The sequence below is a fragment of the Podarcis cretensis genome (genome assembly GCF_951804945.1).
Source record: "Podarcis cretensis genome assembly, chromosome: 1".
NCBI lineage: Eukaryota > Metazoa > Chordata > Lepidosauria > Squamata > Lacertidae > Podarcis > Podarcis cretensis.
In genome coordinates, this window is record NC_137170.1 from 81,940,212 (window position 1) to 81,961,052 (window position 20,841).

The 20,841-nt window shown below is 45.7% G+C and overlaps 1 protein-coding gene across 5 annotated transcripts in view; it reads left to right on the top strand.

Annotated features, from left to right (window-relative positions):
- RAB3IL1 (RAB3A interacting protein like 1) overlaps positions 1-20,841 on the top strand; it is a 32,994-nt gene that overhangs the window by 3,841 nt on the left and 8,312 nt on the right. For 2 of the 5 annotated variants that reach the window (XM_079988246.1, XM_079988245.1), the window contains exons 2-8: positions 9,410-9,659; positions 11,381-11,476; positions 12,336-12,413; positions 17,347-17,565; positions 18,085-18,213; positions 20,249-20,377; positions 20,501-20,613. In XM_079988246.1, coding sequence (XP_079844372.1) covers positions 9,410-9,659; positions 11,381-11,476; positions 12,336-12,413; positions 17,347-17,565; positions 18,085-18,213; positions 20,249-20,377; positions 20,501-20,613 — 1,014 coding nt within the window. The remainder of the gene's footprint in view (positions 1-9,409; positions 9,660-11,380; positions 11,477-12,335; positions 12,414-17,346; positions 17,566-18,084; positions 18,214-20,248; positions 20,378-20,500; positions 20,614-20,841) is intronic. The other 3 variants (XM_079988249.1, XM_079988248.1, XM_079988247.1) reach the window with 2 other exon arrangements.

Consider the following 20,841-nt stretch of genomic DNA (forward strand, 5'->3'; position numbering starts at 1 on the left):
GTGCATTTGCAGCTGAGAGGCAGCACAGCAGGATGGAAGAGAATAATAATAATAATAATAATAATAATAATAATAATATATTTGTATCCCACCCTCCCCGGCCGAGGCCAGGCTCAGAGCGGCTAACATCATGAAAATAACAGAAAAGATGGGGATGGGCTTGAAGGAAGATGGGGGGAATCATCAGAAAGGGAAGAGAAGAAGTGAAAACTTGTTCCCGAAAGAATAAGAACACTGCTTGAAAGTATTGCTGGGGCTGCTCCTTTTTTATATAAAGAGCCATTTACTCCCATGTGCAGTGTTGAGCTGGGAAAGCTGCTCATAAAGTTTGCACTGGGTTCTCTTACATATGTTACAGGATAAAATCATCTTCAGCTTTCCACCTTAACCTGAATGAGAGTCCACAACTTTGGGTTTTATGAGCACCTGAGGAAAGTCTGTCTTTAGAAGACGCTTGCAATGAGGGAAATGCTTTCTTGCTCCCCACCCGCCTTTCTTGACTTTGTTAGAAAGTGTTCCTTCCAAAATAAAAACTCATCATTTGCACGTTTTGTGAAGCAGCGCCTGAATTCTATTTGAGAGAACAGACATGTTGCTGCCAACAACTCTTGGAGGGGGACAGGAGGAGAAGGAGAGAGCAGCCGCTTTCTGCCATTTAAAAGCAACTCTTAAGTATTCCCAGAGAGCTGGCAGTGGACTTCATGTGGGGTGAGAAGAAAGGCTTTTGATATGCAGTACCCCTTTCCTAGCTTTGCTGTAGGAAACAATTTGGACCTTAGCTATTTTGTTCAGCTGGCAGTTTCCTTCGCTGGAAAACTGTTGCTGACTTAAGCCCTTTCAAACTAGGCTACTCCAATTATGTTGTGCTTCGCCTTCCTTCTTTTTGTGACTAATGTTTTTGTACTTTTGTATCTTTAAAGGGTATATGTCAAACGTGAATCAAGTTTAAAAGTGCTTTGTTGCCCATTTGGCAAAAAGGCCCTTTAAAATAGCCCCTGGGTTCACAATAAAATGACGTATGGAAGGAAAGCAGTAGTCATTCTTGGCAGTTTGAGCCAGGAATTAGGAATCTACTCCGTAGAGCAGGGGTGAGGAACTTCTGGGCTGTGGATAGACTCTGACTGCCCATCAGCCCCCAGCCAGTGTGGCTAATGGTCAGGGGATGGTGGGAACTGTAGTCCAGTAAGAAGATCAAACCTATCCATTCTTAAGGAAATCAGCCCTGAGTGCTCACTGGAAGGACAGATCCTGAAGCTTAGGCTCCAATACTTTGGCCACCTCATGAGAAGAGAAGAATCCCTGGAAAAGACCCTGATGTTGAGAAAGATTGAGGGCACAAGGAGAAGGGGACGACAGAGGACGAGATGGTTGAACAGTGTTCTCGAAGCTACGAACGTGAGTTTGACCAAGCTGCGGGAGGCAGTGGAAGACAGGAGTGCCTGGTGTGCTCTGGTCCATGGGGTCACGAAGAGTCGGACACGACTAAACAACAACAACAAAACATTAGGAGAGCCATGGGCTCCCCACCCCTAGAGTAGGGAATTGCTGCCGCATGAGACACAAGGCTGAAACATAGGTGTACCCAACCTACAACTCTGGTAGGAGAAACAGAAATAAGGCAGAATGGCCTATAGGGCATTTGAACTTGAACCTGGGATTCCTAGACATATCATCCAACCTTACTGTGGACTAGCTGCATGATTTTGGCCATGCTTCATTGCAAACTCTGTTGTTCCATCCTAAAACTGGAATAATGATTACCTCGAGGGTGTTTACAAAAGGGATAATGCTTTTCTTTATTTTAGCATTGGGTTTGCTGACTGAGCATGTCTGGTATCTGGGAGCCACGCTTTTCTGCTGGTTCTTCTCTAGTTGTCCAGAGGGCAAGACAAGGGTGTACCAGAATCATGTGGCCTCATCCAAAGTGGGGACTATTGTAGGAAGAAACCATTGCAACGCTTCTTTGGTGCCTTTCCCCTCACTTCTGTTTCTGTTTGCCTTTAACACAGCAGCATTACACTTTGCATGGGGAAACCTGCCTGGATGAAGGCAATATTGCAGGGTTTTTAGAATGAAGGATAATTAGGTGCCTGACCCAATTTATCAGCATTGCCTCCTTCCTCCTCAGCCCCCACAACTCAGCATGCTCCATTCAGGAGGATCCTTCAGAAGGGCTGGCAGAGGAGGAAGGAGCATAAAAATAACATTTTGCTGAGCACTCTGCTTCTTCCGGCACTTCTTTGGAATCCAAGTCATCAAGTTTACTGAAAGATGTTTTAAAGTTTTTATTGTTCTATCTCTTGCTGTTTGCTGCCCTGGGCTCCTTTGGGTGGGAAGTGTGGGATGAAAATGAATTAATTAATAACCCCATAAGGGAAGTTTGGGGGGCAACAGTTGGCAAGCTACCTTTGCTCCTTGCTCTTTGGCACCATCATGCCTTGTTTCCAGAGAGTTATACTCTTGCCAGTTTTGCCGTACATGTTCTAAATTTCCCATTGGAATAATCTCGGTTCTTTTAGTTTTCAGTTAACATAGCATCCTGTGAAACCATACATTCCAATAAAGAGTTGTGTGTTACATCTATATTTTGAATATCCCAATTGTTGATCAGGGTTAAACCTAGCGTGGGGGTAAGACTGGCCTAGTTTTCACTAAACTGGTCAACCAGAGTTTAGTCTATACCACTTCCGATTACAGTTTGGTAACTGAAGTGCTCCTTCGTACAAAAAAGTCCCCAGAATATAGAAAACTAGATGTAAGGGAGAAGGTTGGACTAGAATCTCTCTTTTCAACATACGGTTTTCTACATGCAAGCAATTTAACCCCCCATCTGCAGGTTGGTTCAGAGCAGGTTTATTTGTTCACCAAGAGTTAGATATTTGCACCCTAATTCTGCTGCTGTGTAAACAGTTAGTGCCTCATTAGTAGTTTCCAGATGACTTGTTTGTTGAGCATCTGCCCTGATTTATTTGCAAAGTTTTCAGGGAGGTTAGATGAACTTAGCTATTTATTAAACATTGATTCTGATTTGTTTGCAGGGAGGTTAGATGACATTGTGTCAAACAGGTGTTATCCCACACTTTCCAGTGCATTTCACGGTCAATAAGCTTATTGCAAAAGGCCCAGATTTTTAAGGAAATGGTTTTGTTGTGCAAGAGCACCAAATGCACTTTTAAAGGTGCAACCTATATTTGCTGGTATGTGATTGAATCCCACCCAAAGATAGTGACCGTCTCAATGTGCCCCATGAATATTCCTCTTGTGCCTGATCCAAAGTATACTTTCCAAATATGTGGCTTCTCTCTGTGTCAGCATTCATCCTTCACTGTTTCTAACAGACTTGCACTTTTTTTAACCATTCTCCCCACATACTTCCCCTTTTTTAACCTGATGTTTTCAGCAGTTCCTGGTTTATTTGATTTGCAGAATGAGAGAGAGAAATAAAGAGAACAAATGGACTTGTTGTCACTGCTCAGTTATTATCCCCACTCCCTCATTTTTAGCTCTGCTTTGCAGATGCATGCCAAAGCAGAATTCTCCAAATGTGAACTTGAGATGGAAGACTTAGAACAGGGGTCAGCAAACTTTGCTACCAGCAGGCTGGCTCACTGTCCCTCAAATCTTCTGGTGGGCCGGACCCCCCCCCCCCCCATGCATGCTCGTGTGCATACACATACCGGCTGAGGGGGGCTTTTCTCTCTCCCCTAGCCTCTCCCCCTCCCCCTGCTTTCTTAACTCCTCTGGTGATGGCTGGGAGCCGGTGGTGGCACCTCTCATTTCTGGTCCATGGCCGCAACTCTGGCCAATCCAAAGCCTCGCCGCCCGTATGCTGAAGAACCCTGGCGCGGCTTCAGATTGGCCAACGTCACCACCCGCCCAATCCCTGGCTTCGGATTGGCTGTGGGAGCTTCTTGGAGCCAATCCGAAGCCGCCTGCTCACCCATCATGGAAGTCAGTCCCCACGCGGCAAGGCACCGCCACACCAGTTTAGCATGGGAACTGGGCGGCGGGCAGCAGGGTCTTCCGGCCGGATTAAAGAGCCCCTTAGGCCTTATCCGGCCTGCGGACCTTAGTTTGCTGACCACTGACTTAGAAAGTGCATGAGATGAGGTACAGGTTGAAGCAGGGAACAAAGTCTTTTAGGATTGTGGGAGGGTGCAGAGAGACCTTACCTGCCTTTTGAAAGCTGCAGTTCGAAAGTGCTATTTTTTGTAATATGAAGATCTGCAATTCTGCTTCATAATTTATCAACTTGGCTGTAAGTAAGAGAGATGGGCTAGGCTAGCTGCTCAAGACTTCTGCCTTCTTCATGCAGACCAAGGTTTCCCATTTCTGCAAAGGAAATGGGGCCAGCCTGAATGAATCGTGACTTTCCTCATATGCTTAAGGAATTGAATGAGTTATCTTTATCCTAAACTTTCATTCTTAAAACTTTTATTACAGTACTTTGTTTTCTTGTAGATTCCTATTCATGACTTGTTCCCAGTGCAGATCTTGTTCCTGATGTAGATCTTCACTCACCCTTTTTCCTGATATACGGTAAATCTTTATTCCCCACCCCTCCCATTCTGATGTAGATCTTCAACCCCCCCCCCCCTTGGGTCCTGCTGTAGATCTTCACTCACCCCTTCTTCCCTGGCAGGGCCCCTTTACAGATATTCTGTTCCAAACTCTAGTTACAAATCCTTGTTATCTTGGGTTAAAATTTGTGCCAATGTACCCTTTAAGAGCCTTTAAGGTGGAGAGGGATGCAGGTGGCGCTGTGGGTTAAAGCCTCAGCGCCTAGGGCTTGCCGATCGAAAGGTTGGCGGTTCGAATCCCTGCGGCGGGGTGCGCTCCCGCTGCTCGGTCCCAGCGCCTGCCAACCTAGCAGTTCGAAAGCACCTCCGGGTGCAAGTAGATAAATAGGGACCGCTTATCAGCGGGAAGGTAAACGGCGTTTCCGTGTGCGGCTCTGGCTCTGGCTCTGGCCAGAGCAGCGATGTCACGCTGGCCACGTGACCCGGAAGTGTCTCCGGACAGCGCTGGCCCCTGCCCTCTTAAGTGAGATGGGCGCACAACCCCAGAGTCTGTCAAGACTGGCCCGTACGGGCAGGGGTACCTTTACCTTTACCTTTAAGGTGGAGAGACGGATTTGCTTCAGGAAACAGAGGCAGCACTGGATCTTTTACAGAGGGAGCTCCTGGTATTTTAACCACAATTGATTGGCACTGTTAAGAGTGTGCCAAGATATTGATACGTGGGGCTAATATCCATCTGTGTTCCTTGTATCTTTTTGTTTTTGTAATGGCTCATAAGTATTGAGCCTAAATTTCTGGACGCCTTCCATCGCTTCTCCTACTCATGCTGCTTGGCTGCCCAGTGTGCTATTTTACTTGGAGTCAAAATTGGAATTGTAAGAGGAAGAGCTGCCAGATTAAATATCATATTCCTTTTTGCAGAACTGGTTCCCTGTTGATTGTTCTTTCTGCTAATCTTAAAATACAATTGCCATTGCTCAGCCGCTCTCTTTGGTGCATCTCAGCTCACCCAGATCCATCTCTTGTCTTCTAAGGTGCCTGTTTCTTTACTTCTTTCTAAAAAAGCAACACCTGCTTTGATATGTCAGAGTTGATGCACCACACCTGTTAAAAATGTATGAGATACTTTGAGATCACGTAGTTGGTTATATCAATTGCACGTCCTTTCCCCCTCCAGACCTCTTTTTCAGGGTCTGATCTAATAAGATATTGACTATAATTCAACAAAAGCACAGCCTGCATTTTCTTATCATTGGTTTTTGAATGATTTCTATCCCATTGTTAACCCACATGGCTCTCTGAATAGCAGCCATGACCATGATATTCTCTTCTACTCTCCAAACTCTTCCCTGGAGAGGTTTCTTCCTAGTCAAAAGGCTTTGCAATAAGTGTATTGCTCTTAATTATTTATGCTTGGGGAATTCCTTTTTTAAAAGAAAACCTTCAAATGGCTTTGCAAAATCTCTGGTGTTTGCCTCTGTAGTCATCCTGTGAAATATACTGTTATTATTTCCATTTTGTTGGTGGAAATTTGAAGCAGAGAGAGAGGTTTGGTATCCAGGGCCAAGGTAGAATTTTATTTCAGGCCTCTCTGGCCAAATCCAACATTCCACCCCTGTGGAATCTTGCTGTCTCTCTGCTGATCTGGGATCAAATTTTGGCTTCTTCCACATATGCACAAAAGATCTTTCTCGCTAAGTGAGATTAACACACACACACACACACACACACAGAGAGACACACACTGAGATTAGCACCTCTGTTTGCAAGCTGATAGCAGCAAGAGTTCTTCTAAGACTGAACTCCCATGCAGGATGCCAGTACCATTGCAGGAAGGGACACTTTATTCTGAGTGAATATGCACATTTACTTGGCTGTCTTTATCTATTCCTTGCAAACCTGGCAAAGGCCATGTCTTCTTTATCTGCTTCTGCACCCCCTCTCCTAAACAGTACATATATTCTGTTTTGTTTTTTTAAAACCTAGGATCCAACTCCTAGACTTTACCAAGCTATTTGTGTCTCTTCCCCATATGCTATTTCTACCTACTTACGGTGATTTTTGTTTGTGTGTGTCTTATTTTTTTCTCCTTCAACTCATTTCCCCCCCCAAAGCCCAAGGACATACCTTCTAAATTTAGTATAGCATCGTTCTCACAATCAGCAGATGGGATGACAAATGTTTGCATGAACTGCACTACTTCAAATTACACTTGGGAGTTCATAGGACTGAATACTCCTCCACATATATTCCCTGTAGTAATAAGAGCTCCCGCTTTCATTGCGAAGTGGTTAAAGCTCAGGCACAGACTTCTTAGCCCATCTGGTGTCGTCGTCCCCACCTGAGGATTAGCTCCAAAGGACTGAGAATTACTTTTAGAGAACTGACTATACCAACAATTCAGAAGTATCTACCTCCCACAGACTGCCTCTGGATTTTGTGTGCCATCCCATTGAGATAACCAGGACTGTCCTACCCACTGGAGAAAATAGGGGCATTTCTCCCAGGCAGGGATGGGGAATCTGTGGCCCTTCAGATAACATTGGACAGCAGCTCCCATCATTTCTGACCATTGGCCATGCTGGCTGGGGCTGATGAGAGCTGGAGTCTAGCCATATTTTGGGGGAGCCACAGGCATTGGACTAAGCAAACCTGAATGTTGTTCCTTAGTTCACTTGCAGCTTGATTGCTTGCCCGTTGTTTCTTCTTTTCTCCCCAACAAAAACAATGTTAGGAAGCTATCTTTTATTCCCTAGAAAGGAGGAGTAGATGTAACATGTTAGATGGACCTTCCAAGATTTATTCGTAAACTTTTGGCACTTGTTTAGAACTGCAAACTCTTCAGAATTTGGATCATTTCCAGCTTTAAAGAGAGTACTGGAAACTCTTAGGGAAACACCCATCCTGTCTTGTATGTGTGTTTGTGTGCTCTGCTTCTCTCCCTTTCTCTCCCCCACTCCCCACCATGCACACATCCACTTTTATGGAACATAGGAATCTTCTTTGCATCAAGCCAGAACATTGGTCCCTCTTGCTCAGTCTACCCAGGCTGGCAGCAGCATTCCAGGGTTTCAGGCAGAGATCTTTCCTAGCCCTGTCTGCATATGCCAGGGGTTGATCCTGGGATCTTCTGCAATGTGTTTGTGTACTCTGCCATTGCACCCTGACCTTTCCTTGGAAGTTCTCTGCACTATTCTGAAGTGGGCAACAGAGCGGGAAGGAAGCAGTGTTCTGTGATGTCGTAAGGCTCAAAAGCTTGTTAACAGACACTGGCTCGCCAGTAGTTCACAGGGTGAGGAAATAATGCAGCATTCTGACCTAGAGGCCCCTCTGTGGCCAGGTGTGCAGGCATTCGGAGCATGCAGGCTCCTGCAGAACAACATCTGGAATCCCTAATGGAATTTGGCTCCTGAATAGCTTTTGCAGATGTTCACCTTTTTGATGCAATGAGCATGACTTCCTCCCGTAGAGCTGTAGTGGTGCTAGTTTTTATTCTTGTCAGTGTAGTGTGGTAACTACAAAATCTAATGTGTGAATTGCTGCTGTGGCGATAACCTTAGTCAAGGGATAGATGGTGGTGGAACCTATTTGTTTCTATCAGAAGTAGAAAGAAGATTTATACACTTAATATAGGAAACTAGGTTATACCAGATGGTACTTATTTGCCCATTGGGCCTCTTTTTAAACTACACACTTTGTACCTCTCAAAAACAAGTGCAAAAATACAATTCAATTGGAGTTCAAAGCAATAATGCATTCATTGGGGATTCCCCTAGAACTGATGAGAAAAACATAACCCTCCCTCTCCACTTACCTGCAGTCTATGAGAAATTGACTTCAATGAAAGTAATAAGCATATTACAAACCTACACCAGAAAGGTACAAAATCAAGAGCTGATAAAAACAGGGAAAATGGCAATTAGGGAAAATTGTCAGAAATTTTAAAAAATCCAAAAGCAAATTCTCAATCGAATACAAGTCAGTATAGAGTAGATAGGCAAAGCCAAAGGTTCACACATTCCAAATTCTAGCATAATGGGATTCTGGATTTTGATTGTCTTCTTTTGTATCAACGTAAGCCAATACCAAGTCGGAATCAATTTGTTGGATTTTGAGGTACCCCAAAGTGTTGTCAACTTAGGTGTCAACTTATTCTTAAATGTTAAGTGCCACACATTGTGAAACTGGTAGCCCCGCATTGCACCCAGTAAGTCCTTCCTGCGTTTTGCCGGGGTTCTTTGTTGTTGACACTTGACAGCAGCATCTCTCCAGAGTATAAGGCAGGTGTCTTCCCTCTCGTCGGCTAACCTGATCCATATAATCTCTGAGCACATCTCTCCAGCGGCGTAGCGTGGGTTGTCAGCACCCGGGGCAAGGCAAGTAATTTGCGCCCCTAACCCCTAACCTGCTGCCGCTGCCAGCTTCTCCTTGCTGCTGCCTGGGCTGGTCGGGTGTGGTTCTCTCCCACACTCAGCACTGCGCTGGGCGGCCGCTGCACTGTCCCTCCCCCAGATAGTCCCTCCCTCGCTCTCTCTCCGCTCCACACCGCAACGCACGCCTGGCACCCTCCCCCTCCACAGTGGGCGGCAACCCGGCAGCTCGGATCGGATTCGGACAGCCAGCACTGCAGTAAGAGAGAGTGAGCCAGGTAGGGGCAGAGAGCTGCGAGTGCGAGCGCGCGCCCCCCCAAATGTTGCGCCCGGTGCGGCTGTCCCCCCCTGCACCCCCCACGCTACGCCACTGCATCTCTCTCTCTCTTTCAGCAGAGGGCCACTCCTGTGTTTCCCATTTCCCAGTCTTTTGTCTTGTGGTGGGGGAATGGGAGCATATCTTCCATGTGTTGAGAGCCCTTTTTAGCCACCCAAAGCTCCTTGGTCTCTTTCCAACAGCCAGGCCCAGTTTGAGGATACCCGGCAGCATCTCCAAAAGCAGCCAGTGGTGGGACAATGGAAGCCCCTTGCACCAAGCAACAGGGGCCAGGAGCTGCAGCAGCCAGAGCCTTCTGCCAAGGACTCAGCAGGTGGGGATGAGAACCAGTCCGTGGCGCAACTCAACGTCTCCCGCTTGCGCAGCTCCTCTGTGGAGATCCGTGAGAAGGGATCTGAATTCCTGAAAGAAGAGCTCCACAGAGCTCAGAAGGTAAGAGGTTTGGTCAAGATGGGAGAACAGGATGGCCACATCCAAATGCCATGGTAAGCTCTGAACATATATTGGTGAGCACAAGCCACAGGCACAGGGCAGTGCCTTCTGAGTCAGAGCTTGGGTCCATGTAGCTCAGTGTAGTTCATACTGACTGGCAGCAGCTCCTGGGACTTCTTCCTTTCCCAGAGATGCAAGGGACTTTTTTGGTGCAGAGCAGATGCTCTGCAATTGAGCTGCAGCCCATCCCCACATATCTGTGACTATGTGAAGCTTCTTCTGCATTGCTCACTAAGGGGCATTCTGGGTCTCTTATTAGCATGCAGTGGGAAGCTGCTCCAAGGAACAATTGACATTTTGGATTGTATCCAGTGGTGTCTGTGCATGAGTGGAATGAATGCTGATGCAACGGGACTTCACCTTCACCCCCTCCCCACTGCACCATGCAGGGAGTGTAGGGGGCTGGGGGTGGGGAGGAAATGAAGGAGAAATCTTGTTGAGTGAGTAGAATGCGGCTTGCACAGTGTTGGGTTCACTCCACAGTAAGGCTAACCTGCTTGCCTTCTGTATTGATTCTGTTCTGTCAAAAGCAGGCTCATGCTGCTTTGTGAGTAAGACAGGTGCTGAGTGGGCAAAACACCAGAATCCAATTGCAGAAAAAGAGCGTCTGCCTTTATCTCTCAGTCTCAATTAAAGATGCCACTGCATAATGTGTGGTTTGCATTATAAATGCATGTGTGCACCTTCAAGCATTATAGGAATACATTTTATATTTCTGGTCATTCGTGGTGGCCTTGGACTTGTGCACATTGCTTATCCTTTTTCATACTGTTTTTTCATACTGTTCTTCCAGTTACAATTGCACTCTTTAATTAAAGAAGTGTGATTTGCTTTAAAGGAAATTGGAGAAATCAATTGATATTATTCTTTCAATGTCTGTTGGGCAATGGACAGCTTGTATGTCCTTAGGTTGCAGAGCAGGCAGACCACAGCACTGGTAGTTTTTTCATAACCAAACATCCAAACTGGTGTTGAGGGTGTGACAGTTTGGTGTAGTGGTTAAGAGTGGTAGACTCGTAATCTGGTGAACCAGGTTCGCGTCTCCGCTCTTCCACATGCAGCTGCTGGGTGACCTTGGGCTAATCACACTTCTCTGAAGTCTCTCAGCCCCACTCACCTCACAGATTGTTTGTTGTGGGGGAGGAAGGGAAAGGAGATTGTTAGCCGCTTTGAGACTCCTTAGGGCAGTGATAAAGCGGGATATCAAATCCAAACTCTTCTTCTTCTTCTCTAAGAAGATACAATACGTGCTGGCCTAAGGGAGACATAGATTCTAACCTAACTCCCCTTTCCCACCCACCAAATATTTGCCTGTAGGCCAGAGATAAGAGTTAATGCTGACAGTTAAGTACCGGTATCTTTGTTCAATCTTTTGTGACATATATGGAAGCCCAAGGTAGGAAAACACGCTGTTTTTCATTATGGTGTCTTAGAAACCCTTGATCAGTAGCTGTGGGGATGAGGGGTGATGCCTTAGTTTCACCAGCATGAGAAGGTCTTTTCTTAGCATGCCCATGGAAAGGCTTTTGGCTAAGGCCTTGGAAAGCCACTGTTTATGAGGTGTGACTTGGTGCCTGCTGACTCCTTATATCTGTGACTGTGGCCAAGGAGCCTTTGCCCCAGGTGTGCTGTTTCGCTTACTTGCATGTTCTACTCTGCAGGAGTTGAAGTTGAAGGATGAAGAATGCGAGAGACTTTCAAAAGTCAGAGAGCAGCTGGAGCAGGAGCTGGAGGAGTTAACCGCAAGCTTGTTTGAGGTACCGTCTCGTGCCTGGCCTGAAATGAATCCCAGAGCCTCCAAGATGGTGTTGTTCACCTTTAGGAACCACTTTCAGGCCTTCCTTATGTAATCGGAACAGGCATGTGGTGTGTGTCTGTATGAGTGCACATATTTAAACCCTTATCACCTTCACATCCTCTTCTGAGGCACTTTTGAGCAGTCACAGTGTGTGGGATGGGGTGCTGCCCTCTCAGTTGTGGCTGTGCTTCTGTTTGCCAAGATCTGGAGCAGACATGGTAGTGGCAAGGGTGGGAGAAACACTTGGTTGTGGGGATGGGACGGTTGCCTGTGCTTGGGCCTGCTGCCAACCCAGTGCTTCCCCTGCCCTCACTGCTGCCCTGCTCCCTCCAGATCTTCACAAACAGAAGCACTGCCAGAAAGGTGGCACAGTAGCACTACCCCATCAAACATGCCACAGCTGCTTTTGAGAAACAAGTTTACACAAAGCAGTAGAATTATCAGGCGTGGCTACATGTGTGCCCACTCACAGAAAACTAGCATGTCAATGAGACGCTTGTAACCTAGATGTCTTCCTGCATCACAGTTGTCTCTATCCAGGGCACTTAATATGCAGGAACATTAAAAGGTTATTCTCTCCTGTCCTCCACCCCCTTCAACCATCACCAGAAGTGAAGAACTGCATCGTGTTGTTTTCATGATCATGTACCTCAGCTCTGACAGGAATTTCCTTTTTTAAAAGAGAAAGGTTCTATGTAATTTTCTGTAGTACCTCCCCAGCCCTAGGAGGAAACTTGTATATTACAGTGCCATTTAGCAAATGCTGCTGCTTTGTATACAGGTGTGTTTTCCCTTGTTTCTTGTTCTCTCTGCTATAGGAAGCCCATAAGATGGTGCGGGAGGCAAACACCAAGCAAGCAGCATCCGAGAAGCAGCTGAGGGAAGCCCGAGGGAAGGTGAGCCCTGTTCTGCTACAGAGAGCCATGGTCCCCCTTACATATACTCATGTCATGGGAGGAAGGGCAACCATGCCTGCTGGCTCTGCCCCAGAAGTCCGCATAATGTCCAGTAAAGAAAACCTTCATGCATTGGCTCTTCATGAGATTGGGTTTCCTGATTACATGGGGAACCTTTAGCATGCCTCTAAGTGTGTGTGTGTGTGGGGGGGTGCCAGCTCTCCTTTTCAGATTTTGCACTGAATGTGCAGAGGTTGGCAGCCAGCAGAATGTGGGGGGCAGTTTGAAAGAAGGGCTAATATGCGGCAAGGAGCAGGTAAAGGTGACTTTCTCATTGGTCCAACTCACGTTCCATGAAAAGAGAAACAAAGCAAGTTTGGGACCTACTGCTCTAGACCTTTTTGAGTTTGGAAAAGACATACAGCAGGATGGGAAACCTCAGGCCCAGGCAGCAAACCCAGCTCCCTAAGTCTTTCTTCCCTGACTAGGCCTCAAACCTTCTGCAGCTCACACCCGTTCAGCCCAAGCCTCGCCTCTCCCTGGCCCTGCTCCTCATGGTCCGCATGTGCTTTTGCCTGGCTGGATCATCTTCTTGGGCTGTGGTAACCCCTCTTAACTTGCCTGTAAAGGAGAGATTTTGGGGGTGTTTGTGTGTGTGGAAACCTCTGCATTCTTGGCTGGAATATGGCCTACTGTTGCTCCACCCTCTCTTGCCTCTGACCCTCTGCTCACCTCTGAAGTTTGGCTCCCTTGAAAGCTTCCCAGAAGGGAATGCCTGAAAAAAGGGTTTCCCACCCTGATACACAATGTCTTAACTTGGGTCCTCCACCATGAGAAAATTTCTTCAGATGACTCTGCACTCCTCCGTTTTTGGCCCAGGATTCTGTGCCTGCTCTTTATCCGAAGGCTTCTGGCATTACTTGGCAGTGGCTGCTCATGTTGTGACTGTTTTGGATGAATGCTCAATTCAGTCACAGTTCCAAGTGGCTTTTTGGGAACAAGGATGCGAGGCATTTAATAAATATGCAAGCAAGATCAAGGACAGAGGTGCATCTTTGTGCCTCAGTTCCAGCCGGGACACAGGGAACGCTTGTGAGGCTAAGAGCAGATATGGCCAAACGTTCTGTTGTTAGCTTTTTTTTTTTTAATGATATTTATTAAGTTTCACAAAATATAACAAACTTCGAAACAACAAACAACAAACATCAAAAATACAAACAATATCAAAAAACATAAAAAACAAAAACATACAAAAGATTCAACATAATAATAGCAGAAACATTAAAAGAAAACTCTGGTTCATTCTAATAGTCTTCAAAACCTTATTTTCCTTACTTCCTCCCGCCTCCCTTCTTGTATTCCACTTTAAAAGTTTTTTCAGCAAGCTCATTCAAATTCATTTTATCCTTTATCTTTCCCTTTATACTCTTCCTTATCCTAATCACTGGAACCCCATCATTTCATTTACACTGCCCTTAGCACTCATAGATTTTACAATGATTTTGTAGATAAACTTTGAACTTCTTCCAGTCTTCTTCCACCAACTCTTCTCCTTGATCTCGGATTCTGCCGGTCATTTCTGCCAATTCCATATAGTCTATTACTTGTGTCTGCCATTCTTCCAAGGTGGGTAGATCTTGTGTCTTCCAGTGTTTTGCGATGAGTATTCTTGCTGCTGCAGTAGCATACATAAAAAAGGTTCTATCCTTCTTTAACACCAATTGGCCGACCATGCCCAGGAGAAAGGCCTCTGGTTTCTTTAGGAAAGTGTATTTAAATACCTTTTTCATTTCATTATAAATCATCTCCCAGAAAGCCTTGATCCTTGGGCACGTCCACCAAAGGTGAAAGAATGTACCTTCAACCTCTTTACATTTCCAACATTTATTATCGGGCAAATGATAGATTTTTGCAAGCTTGACTGGGGTCATGTACCACCTATACATCATTTTCATAATATTCTCTCTTAAGGCATTACATGCTGTAAATTTCAAACCGGTGGTCCACAACCATTCCCAGTCAGCGAACATAATATTATGACCAATATCTTGTGCCCATTTTATCATAGCAGATTTGACCGTTTCATCCTCGGTATTCCATTTCAGCAGCAAGTTATACATTCTCGACAATACCTTAACCCTGGGTTCTAGTAATTCTGTTTCCAGCTTCGATTTTTCCACCTGGAAGCCATTTTTCCTGTCCAAATTATAGGCCTCTCTTATTTGAAAGTAATGTAACCAGTCACGCACCTTATCTTTAAGTTTCTCATAACTCTGCAATTTCCATTTATCTCCCTCCTGCTCCAAAATTTCACAATATTTTGGCCATTTAGATTCCATATTAAGTTTTTTTAAGGCCTTAGCCTCCATTGGAGAGAGCCACCTTGGGGTTTTATTCTCCAAAAGATCTTTATATCTGACCCAGACATTAAACAGCGCTTTCCTGACAATATGGTTTTTGAACGACCTTTGTACTTTATCCTTGCCATACCACAAATATGCATGCCATCCAAAAGCATTATCGTACCCTTCCAGATCAAGAATGTCTGTGTTCTCAAGAAGTAGCCATTCCTTCAGCCAGCAAAAAGCCGCCGCCTCATAATATAGTTTAAAGTCCGGCAGGGCAAACCCCCCTCTCTCCTTCACATCAGTAAGAATTTTGTATTTAATTCTGGGCTTTTTGCCCTGCCAGACAAATCTAGAAATTTCTTTTTGCCACTTCTTGAAACAATCCATCTTGTCAATTATCTGTAGCGATTGGAACAGAAACAATAGTCTTGGCAATACATTCATTTTAATAACTGCTATTCTACCCAGTAAGGATAATTTTAAATTTGTCCATATTTCAAGATCTTTTTTCACTTCAGACCTACATTTTTCATAGTTATCCTTAAATAAATTAACATTCTTTGAAGTCATGTTCACCCCTAGGTATTTTGTTTTTTTCACCACCGTTAAACCTGTTTCTCTCTGAAACCTATCCTTCTCCATTTGTGTTAAGTTCTTCTCTAAAACCATAGTTTTTGATTTGTTGAGTTTAAACCCTGCCACTTGACCAAACTCTTGTATTAATTCCAAAGCTCTTCTAGTACTAGGGATTGGCTCCTGTAATGTCAAAACTAGGTCATCTGCATAGGCTTTTAATTTATAATGTTTCACTCCTACCTGTATACCCTGAATCTGTTGGTCCCTTCTAATCATGTTCAGCAATATCTCCAGGACTGAAATAAAAAGTAGAGGGGAAATTGGGCAGCCTTGTCGTGTCCCTTTCTCTATCTTGACTTCTTCTGTAACCGCATTATTCACAATTAACTTTGCCTTTTGTTCAGAATAAATCGCCCCTATACCGTTTCCAAACCTTTCTCCCACCCCCATCCCTTGCAAATTTTTCTTCATAAAACTCCAAGAGATATTATCAAAGGCTTTCTCAGCATCAATAAATATCAATACTATTTTCGTATTGATATTAACTTGTAATTTTTCCAAAATATCAATTAAATTCCTTGTATTATTTGACATATGTCTACCTGGAAGAAAGCCTGCTTGGTCTTTATGTATAATTCCTGCAAACGTTCTGTTGTTAGCTGAAAGGGAAGAGGTTTGCAGAGCGCACTGGGTGGAGAGGACACATAATTAATGCCTAGAGCAGTGCAGTTCCACTCCAGCAGGCTTGCAAGGTCCCTGTCTCAAATTTCGCCTGCCCATATAACAGCTCCCAGCAAAAAGCAAGGGAATGCAGTGGTAGGTGGCCCCACCTAACCAGTCCGTCTGCCAGGGAGGCCATTGAAGGTTAGTTGTTCCTCGCTAATGCAGTGGTCCCTGTAATCCCTTTCTTGATAAACTTGGTAGAACCAGCTTCTCTAGAACTACTTGAATGTCCAAAACTCTGAGACAATGCCTGAGGGTTTCTGAAAAGGATCTGTAGCCAGCAGTCCAGAATGTAGTAATAAAAAAATCTCATTACCATATGGCTGCAGTGCCACCTGTTGACAGGTCCTAGGCAAAGCTTTCTGTCTCTTCACACAAGCTGGATTCTTGGGTGTATTTTTTTATTAGATCCCTGAGAAGTGCTGAGTTTCAAGTCCAAATATTTTGACATTTTGACCTTCCCATTTTAGAAGTGGGGGTGGAGGTGGGGTAGGAAACTGTGGCTAAGACTGTACTAGCTCACATATGTTCAACACAGAAGTGACTAGATTTTTTGAAAGTGCACTCCTGACAGACAGCCACGGCTGGTGAGGGGCAGGTAACAATACTCACAGCACAGAATCCCAGATATAAGTGTGGGAGGACCACGTTAGCATACTGTGCAAATGAAAATTCTGAATCAGTGAATTTGGCAACCTGTATCCATAATAAAATATGCTTAGTTTTGCATATTTCATGATTCCTCTGTTAAGTTTTGGTGTTCCTCCTCATAAATGTGCATCAGGCATCTTCATTGTGCAGCTTTCAGCAAATGCAGAAAATGCACCTCTTTATCCTTGTCCTGATGGAACAATCACATTAGCATGACATGAGGGTGAATAACTTTGTGGAGTACTGCGGCCCATGCCTCCTGACCTCTGGGCATCTGACCCCCCTCTGGCTTCTGAGATTTCACCAGGCATTACTCATGCACTTTCAGTCTTACCTTTGTGCTCTTAAGCACTAGATATTTTTTAATATTTTAGATAGGTTTCTGCACCTGCATGGAACAAGTAGCACATGTAGCTTCAGCTGCACAGCTTGATGCTCTAGACTTCATCAGACTCCCTTTTCCTTTTTAGAGAACAGAACTGAGTGGGTTTGGGTGAGCCATTACATGTTCTGCAGGAAACAGGCAGGCAGGTCCCTGGATCGCATTCAGAGCACCTGCTTCCTGCGTGGAACTAGGTCCTGTGATGCATGGAGAACATGGCACTGGTGATCCCTTTATGTCTCCTGCCACCCAGATTGACATGCTGCAGGCGGAGGTGACCGCCTTGAAGACTCTGGTAATCACTTCTACGCCTTCTTCCCCCAACCGGGAGTTGCACCCCCAGCTCCAAAGCCCCTCCAAGGCAGTCTTCAGAAAAGGGCACGGGCGGAATAAGAGCACCAGCAGTGCGGGCGCTGCCACTGCCGCCAGCCAAGGCCTGCCTGTGGAGCCAGTCAGCAGTGAGTTCAAAGAGGTGGGTCAAGTTTATGGGTCAGCATTCTCGCTTGAGGTTTTGGGAGGAGGGGCTACTTAGCATCTGTCACATTGGGGGGTGGACACATGAGTGGGGTGTGTGGTGAGGTTAGGGTTCAGAGGGGAAAGGTCCTTTTTATCTTGAAACTTGCAGACCCTTCTCTGCTCCACTACAGAAAGCAATTGAATAGCCTTAAACTGACCTCTTCTCATTGCATAAGCCTGGCCAGTTTCTTTAGTTGCCCCGGGCCAGAGCCAACAATTACACTAGGAATGTAGTTGAGGGGGACCTTAAAAGCAGGCGTAGGCAAGGACCTGAAAAATTCCTTGAGTTGCTTTGACTACCACCTTTATGCAGCTTCCTGGGGCTTTGTGCTTTCTTATGAACGGAGTCTTCCTCTTCCAAATCTTCTCTCCCTCTCACACCATTTTGCTTTCTCTCCTTGTCTTTCTGTCTCTTCTTCCTTCCTGACCCTGCTACCTTGTCTGCCTATCTGTCTGACCCTCCCATTCCTCAAAGTCTGGGGTGCCCACCCTCCTCTCCCTCCTTCTCTGTATCGTCCCTGCGAAGGCTATCCACATCACCTATGAGCCAGGCTGGCAGTCCCTGGCATCAGACTCTTCCTTCTCCTCTTCTCTCTCATGGCAGGTAATCTCTCTCTCCATTTGGGGTGGCAGCAGGGTGACCCGATGGGGAGGAGGAGGACGGGGCTCGCCCGCCTTTCTAGTCTCTCTGGCAAAGAGATGGTTTTGACAGGCAAAGCCTTTTAAGCAAGCTTGAGGTGAAATCTCTTCTACAAAACCACTCAAGGGCACAAGAGCCTCGTTCTCCTTGACATCGGTTTGTCCTGCTCGGGGAAAGCAGGAAGGCTTGGATGCAGTAGCCTCTTACAGCTCCCCACCGCTTTCCGTTCTTTCTTTAATACTAACACCCATTTTTGTTCTGTTTTCTCTTTAATTGTTTCCTCCCTTCCCTCACCCCATATTGTGGCTCTGAAGTTGCCTCCCGGTGTCAGGTGAGCAGTCTCTGTAACATAGCGCTTGTATGCTGTTGGTTGAGACCTTTCCCGGGGGGGCCAGGAGGAACTTTTTTCATGGTTATATCATGCCTGTGTTGTAGCTGTTTCTTCTCTTCAGCATGGTGGGGGCAGGCGAGGGAACAAATTCTTCTTAAATATTCAGCTTGGGAAGCAGCTAACTCGTTTAAAGATGTGACTGGACACAGCATAGTACAGTTGTTTCTGCTCAGGGCATTTTTTCAGGTGGGCACCATTGCCATTATAAGAGAACAAGGGAGGCTTTCATTGTGAGTTCTGGCACCACCTCCTCTAGAAAAATAGCGCCGCTTTTGCTGATAGGCCTTGAATCCCAGGGTGCCCTAAACTCTGGTGTATATCTTTTAGAGCAAGGCATGCTGGGAGTGGTTGGGGAATCCCGTCAGTGACTTTCTGGCTGAAGAGGGAGAATCTGGAGTCACTTCTGGATTTTAAAACTGAGTGTTAGAAAAAGCAGAAGTATTCTTGCCTTTGGATATGATTGATTGATTGATTGATTGAATTTATATACCGCCCAAACCCAGGGGTCTCAGAGCAGTTCACAGAATAAAATCAAGATATAAAACCACAAAATACCTAATAAAAATAAAAACAACAACCCAATATGCCCCCCTCCCACAAAAAACACAATTTGGAAGGGTGTAGGGTGTAATATGTGACAGTGCCACAGTGTGGAAACACAAGAGCTCAAAAACCAGAAAGTAATTGCGGAGAAAGGTGACCAGAATCTTCAAGGAATCAGGGCTTACCTGACCCCTTGCAAGTTTAAGCTATGGGTGTCTTTTGTCTTGTGAGCCTGCTCCCTGGAGTATTTTTGCCTTTCTGCAGTGTCCCATAAAAGGCCTTCAATGGAGGGCTCCTTATGCTGATTTCCCCTCCCAACAAGCTTGTTTCTGGGTTCTAGAATTGGGCCCAAGATCAGCACGATAAAATTTGCCTGTTTTTCCCCGTGGACTTTGGGTGACCCTTGTTTGCTTGGATGGGAAGTGAGTTCTCTCCAGCAAAGCAAGGTGGCAGCTAAGCTCACAGCAGACAGGCACCACATGGGATGGCAGTGGAATAAACGTGCTTAGTGGCTGCTGTTCTTCTATCTCCCATTGGCACAGGGCTGGTGAACCTGTGGCCTTCCAGATGTCAATGGTCTCCAACTCCCTGGCCATTGGCCATGCTGACTGATGGGAGTCGGGAATCCAAAACATCTGGGTGGCGACAGTAAGCATTCATCCTGAAGAAGAAATTAACCTTCCACAGCTCCTGCAGTGGGTGTGTGGACACATACTGGCTTGGGCATTTTGCAGCTAAAGGTAAACGCTCCCATTGCTTAAATTTATCTGGTATTAGGATGGATAGAAAGTATGCTGTCTCCTAATGCTATTTCCCTTGGCATGGCCCTCTTTTTCTTCTTGTAGACATTGCTTCGTGTCTGGAGTCTTACAGATTCCAAGGCAATGAAGTCTGCTGTTTTGACCCACAGGCCACACTTATTCTGCTTGTTTGCCTCACAGGTTGCACACCAAATACTGCTTAGTCTAAGGTAACCTCTTGGTTCTTGTACGCTAAACCCTGCTGACTTCTTTGTCTCTCCCCTCACCCCATTGTCTGCTCTTCTGTGTTTCTTTGTCGCCGTAGGTGGATTCCATCTTGTTTGCCGAATTCCAGGCTTGGAAAGAGTCTCCAACTTTAGATAAATCATCTTCTTTCCTCGAAAGGATTTACCAGGAAGATGTAGGCCCATGTCTGGACTTTACTAAGCATGAGGTGAGATTAAAAAAGGTTTGGACCGAGGTTTTGAGAGAGCTGACATGCTGGGATTTGTTCCAGCAACTGCTCCCTCCTTGGAACCTTGCCTTGATTTCCCTGCCTTTGTTTTATTTGTTGCAGCTCTCAGAGCTGATTCAGGCAGCTGTGGAGCAGAACACGCTCACCATTGAACCCGTGGCTACCCAGGCGCTGCCTGTGGTGAAGGTGTCGGCCATTGAATGCGGTGGACCAAAGTAAGGAAACATCGGCCGCCTCTGCTGCCTCCCTTCCCTCCTCACACAGATACACATCTGGCCTCCTCCAGGAGCTGTTGCCTTAGCAGAGGGAAATGCTGGCTAGCTGTTCATGGAGTGCAACTGGTTTATTCCTTCCTTTTATATCCCACTTTTCAGCATGCCCCATGTGACTCACAAGATAGGAAGGAGAAATCAAAGCAGGGAAGGAATCAATGACAGCAAAAG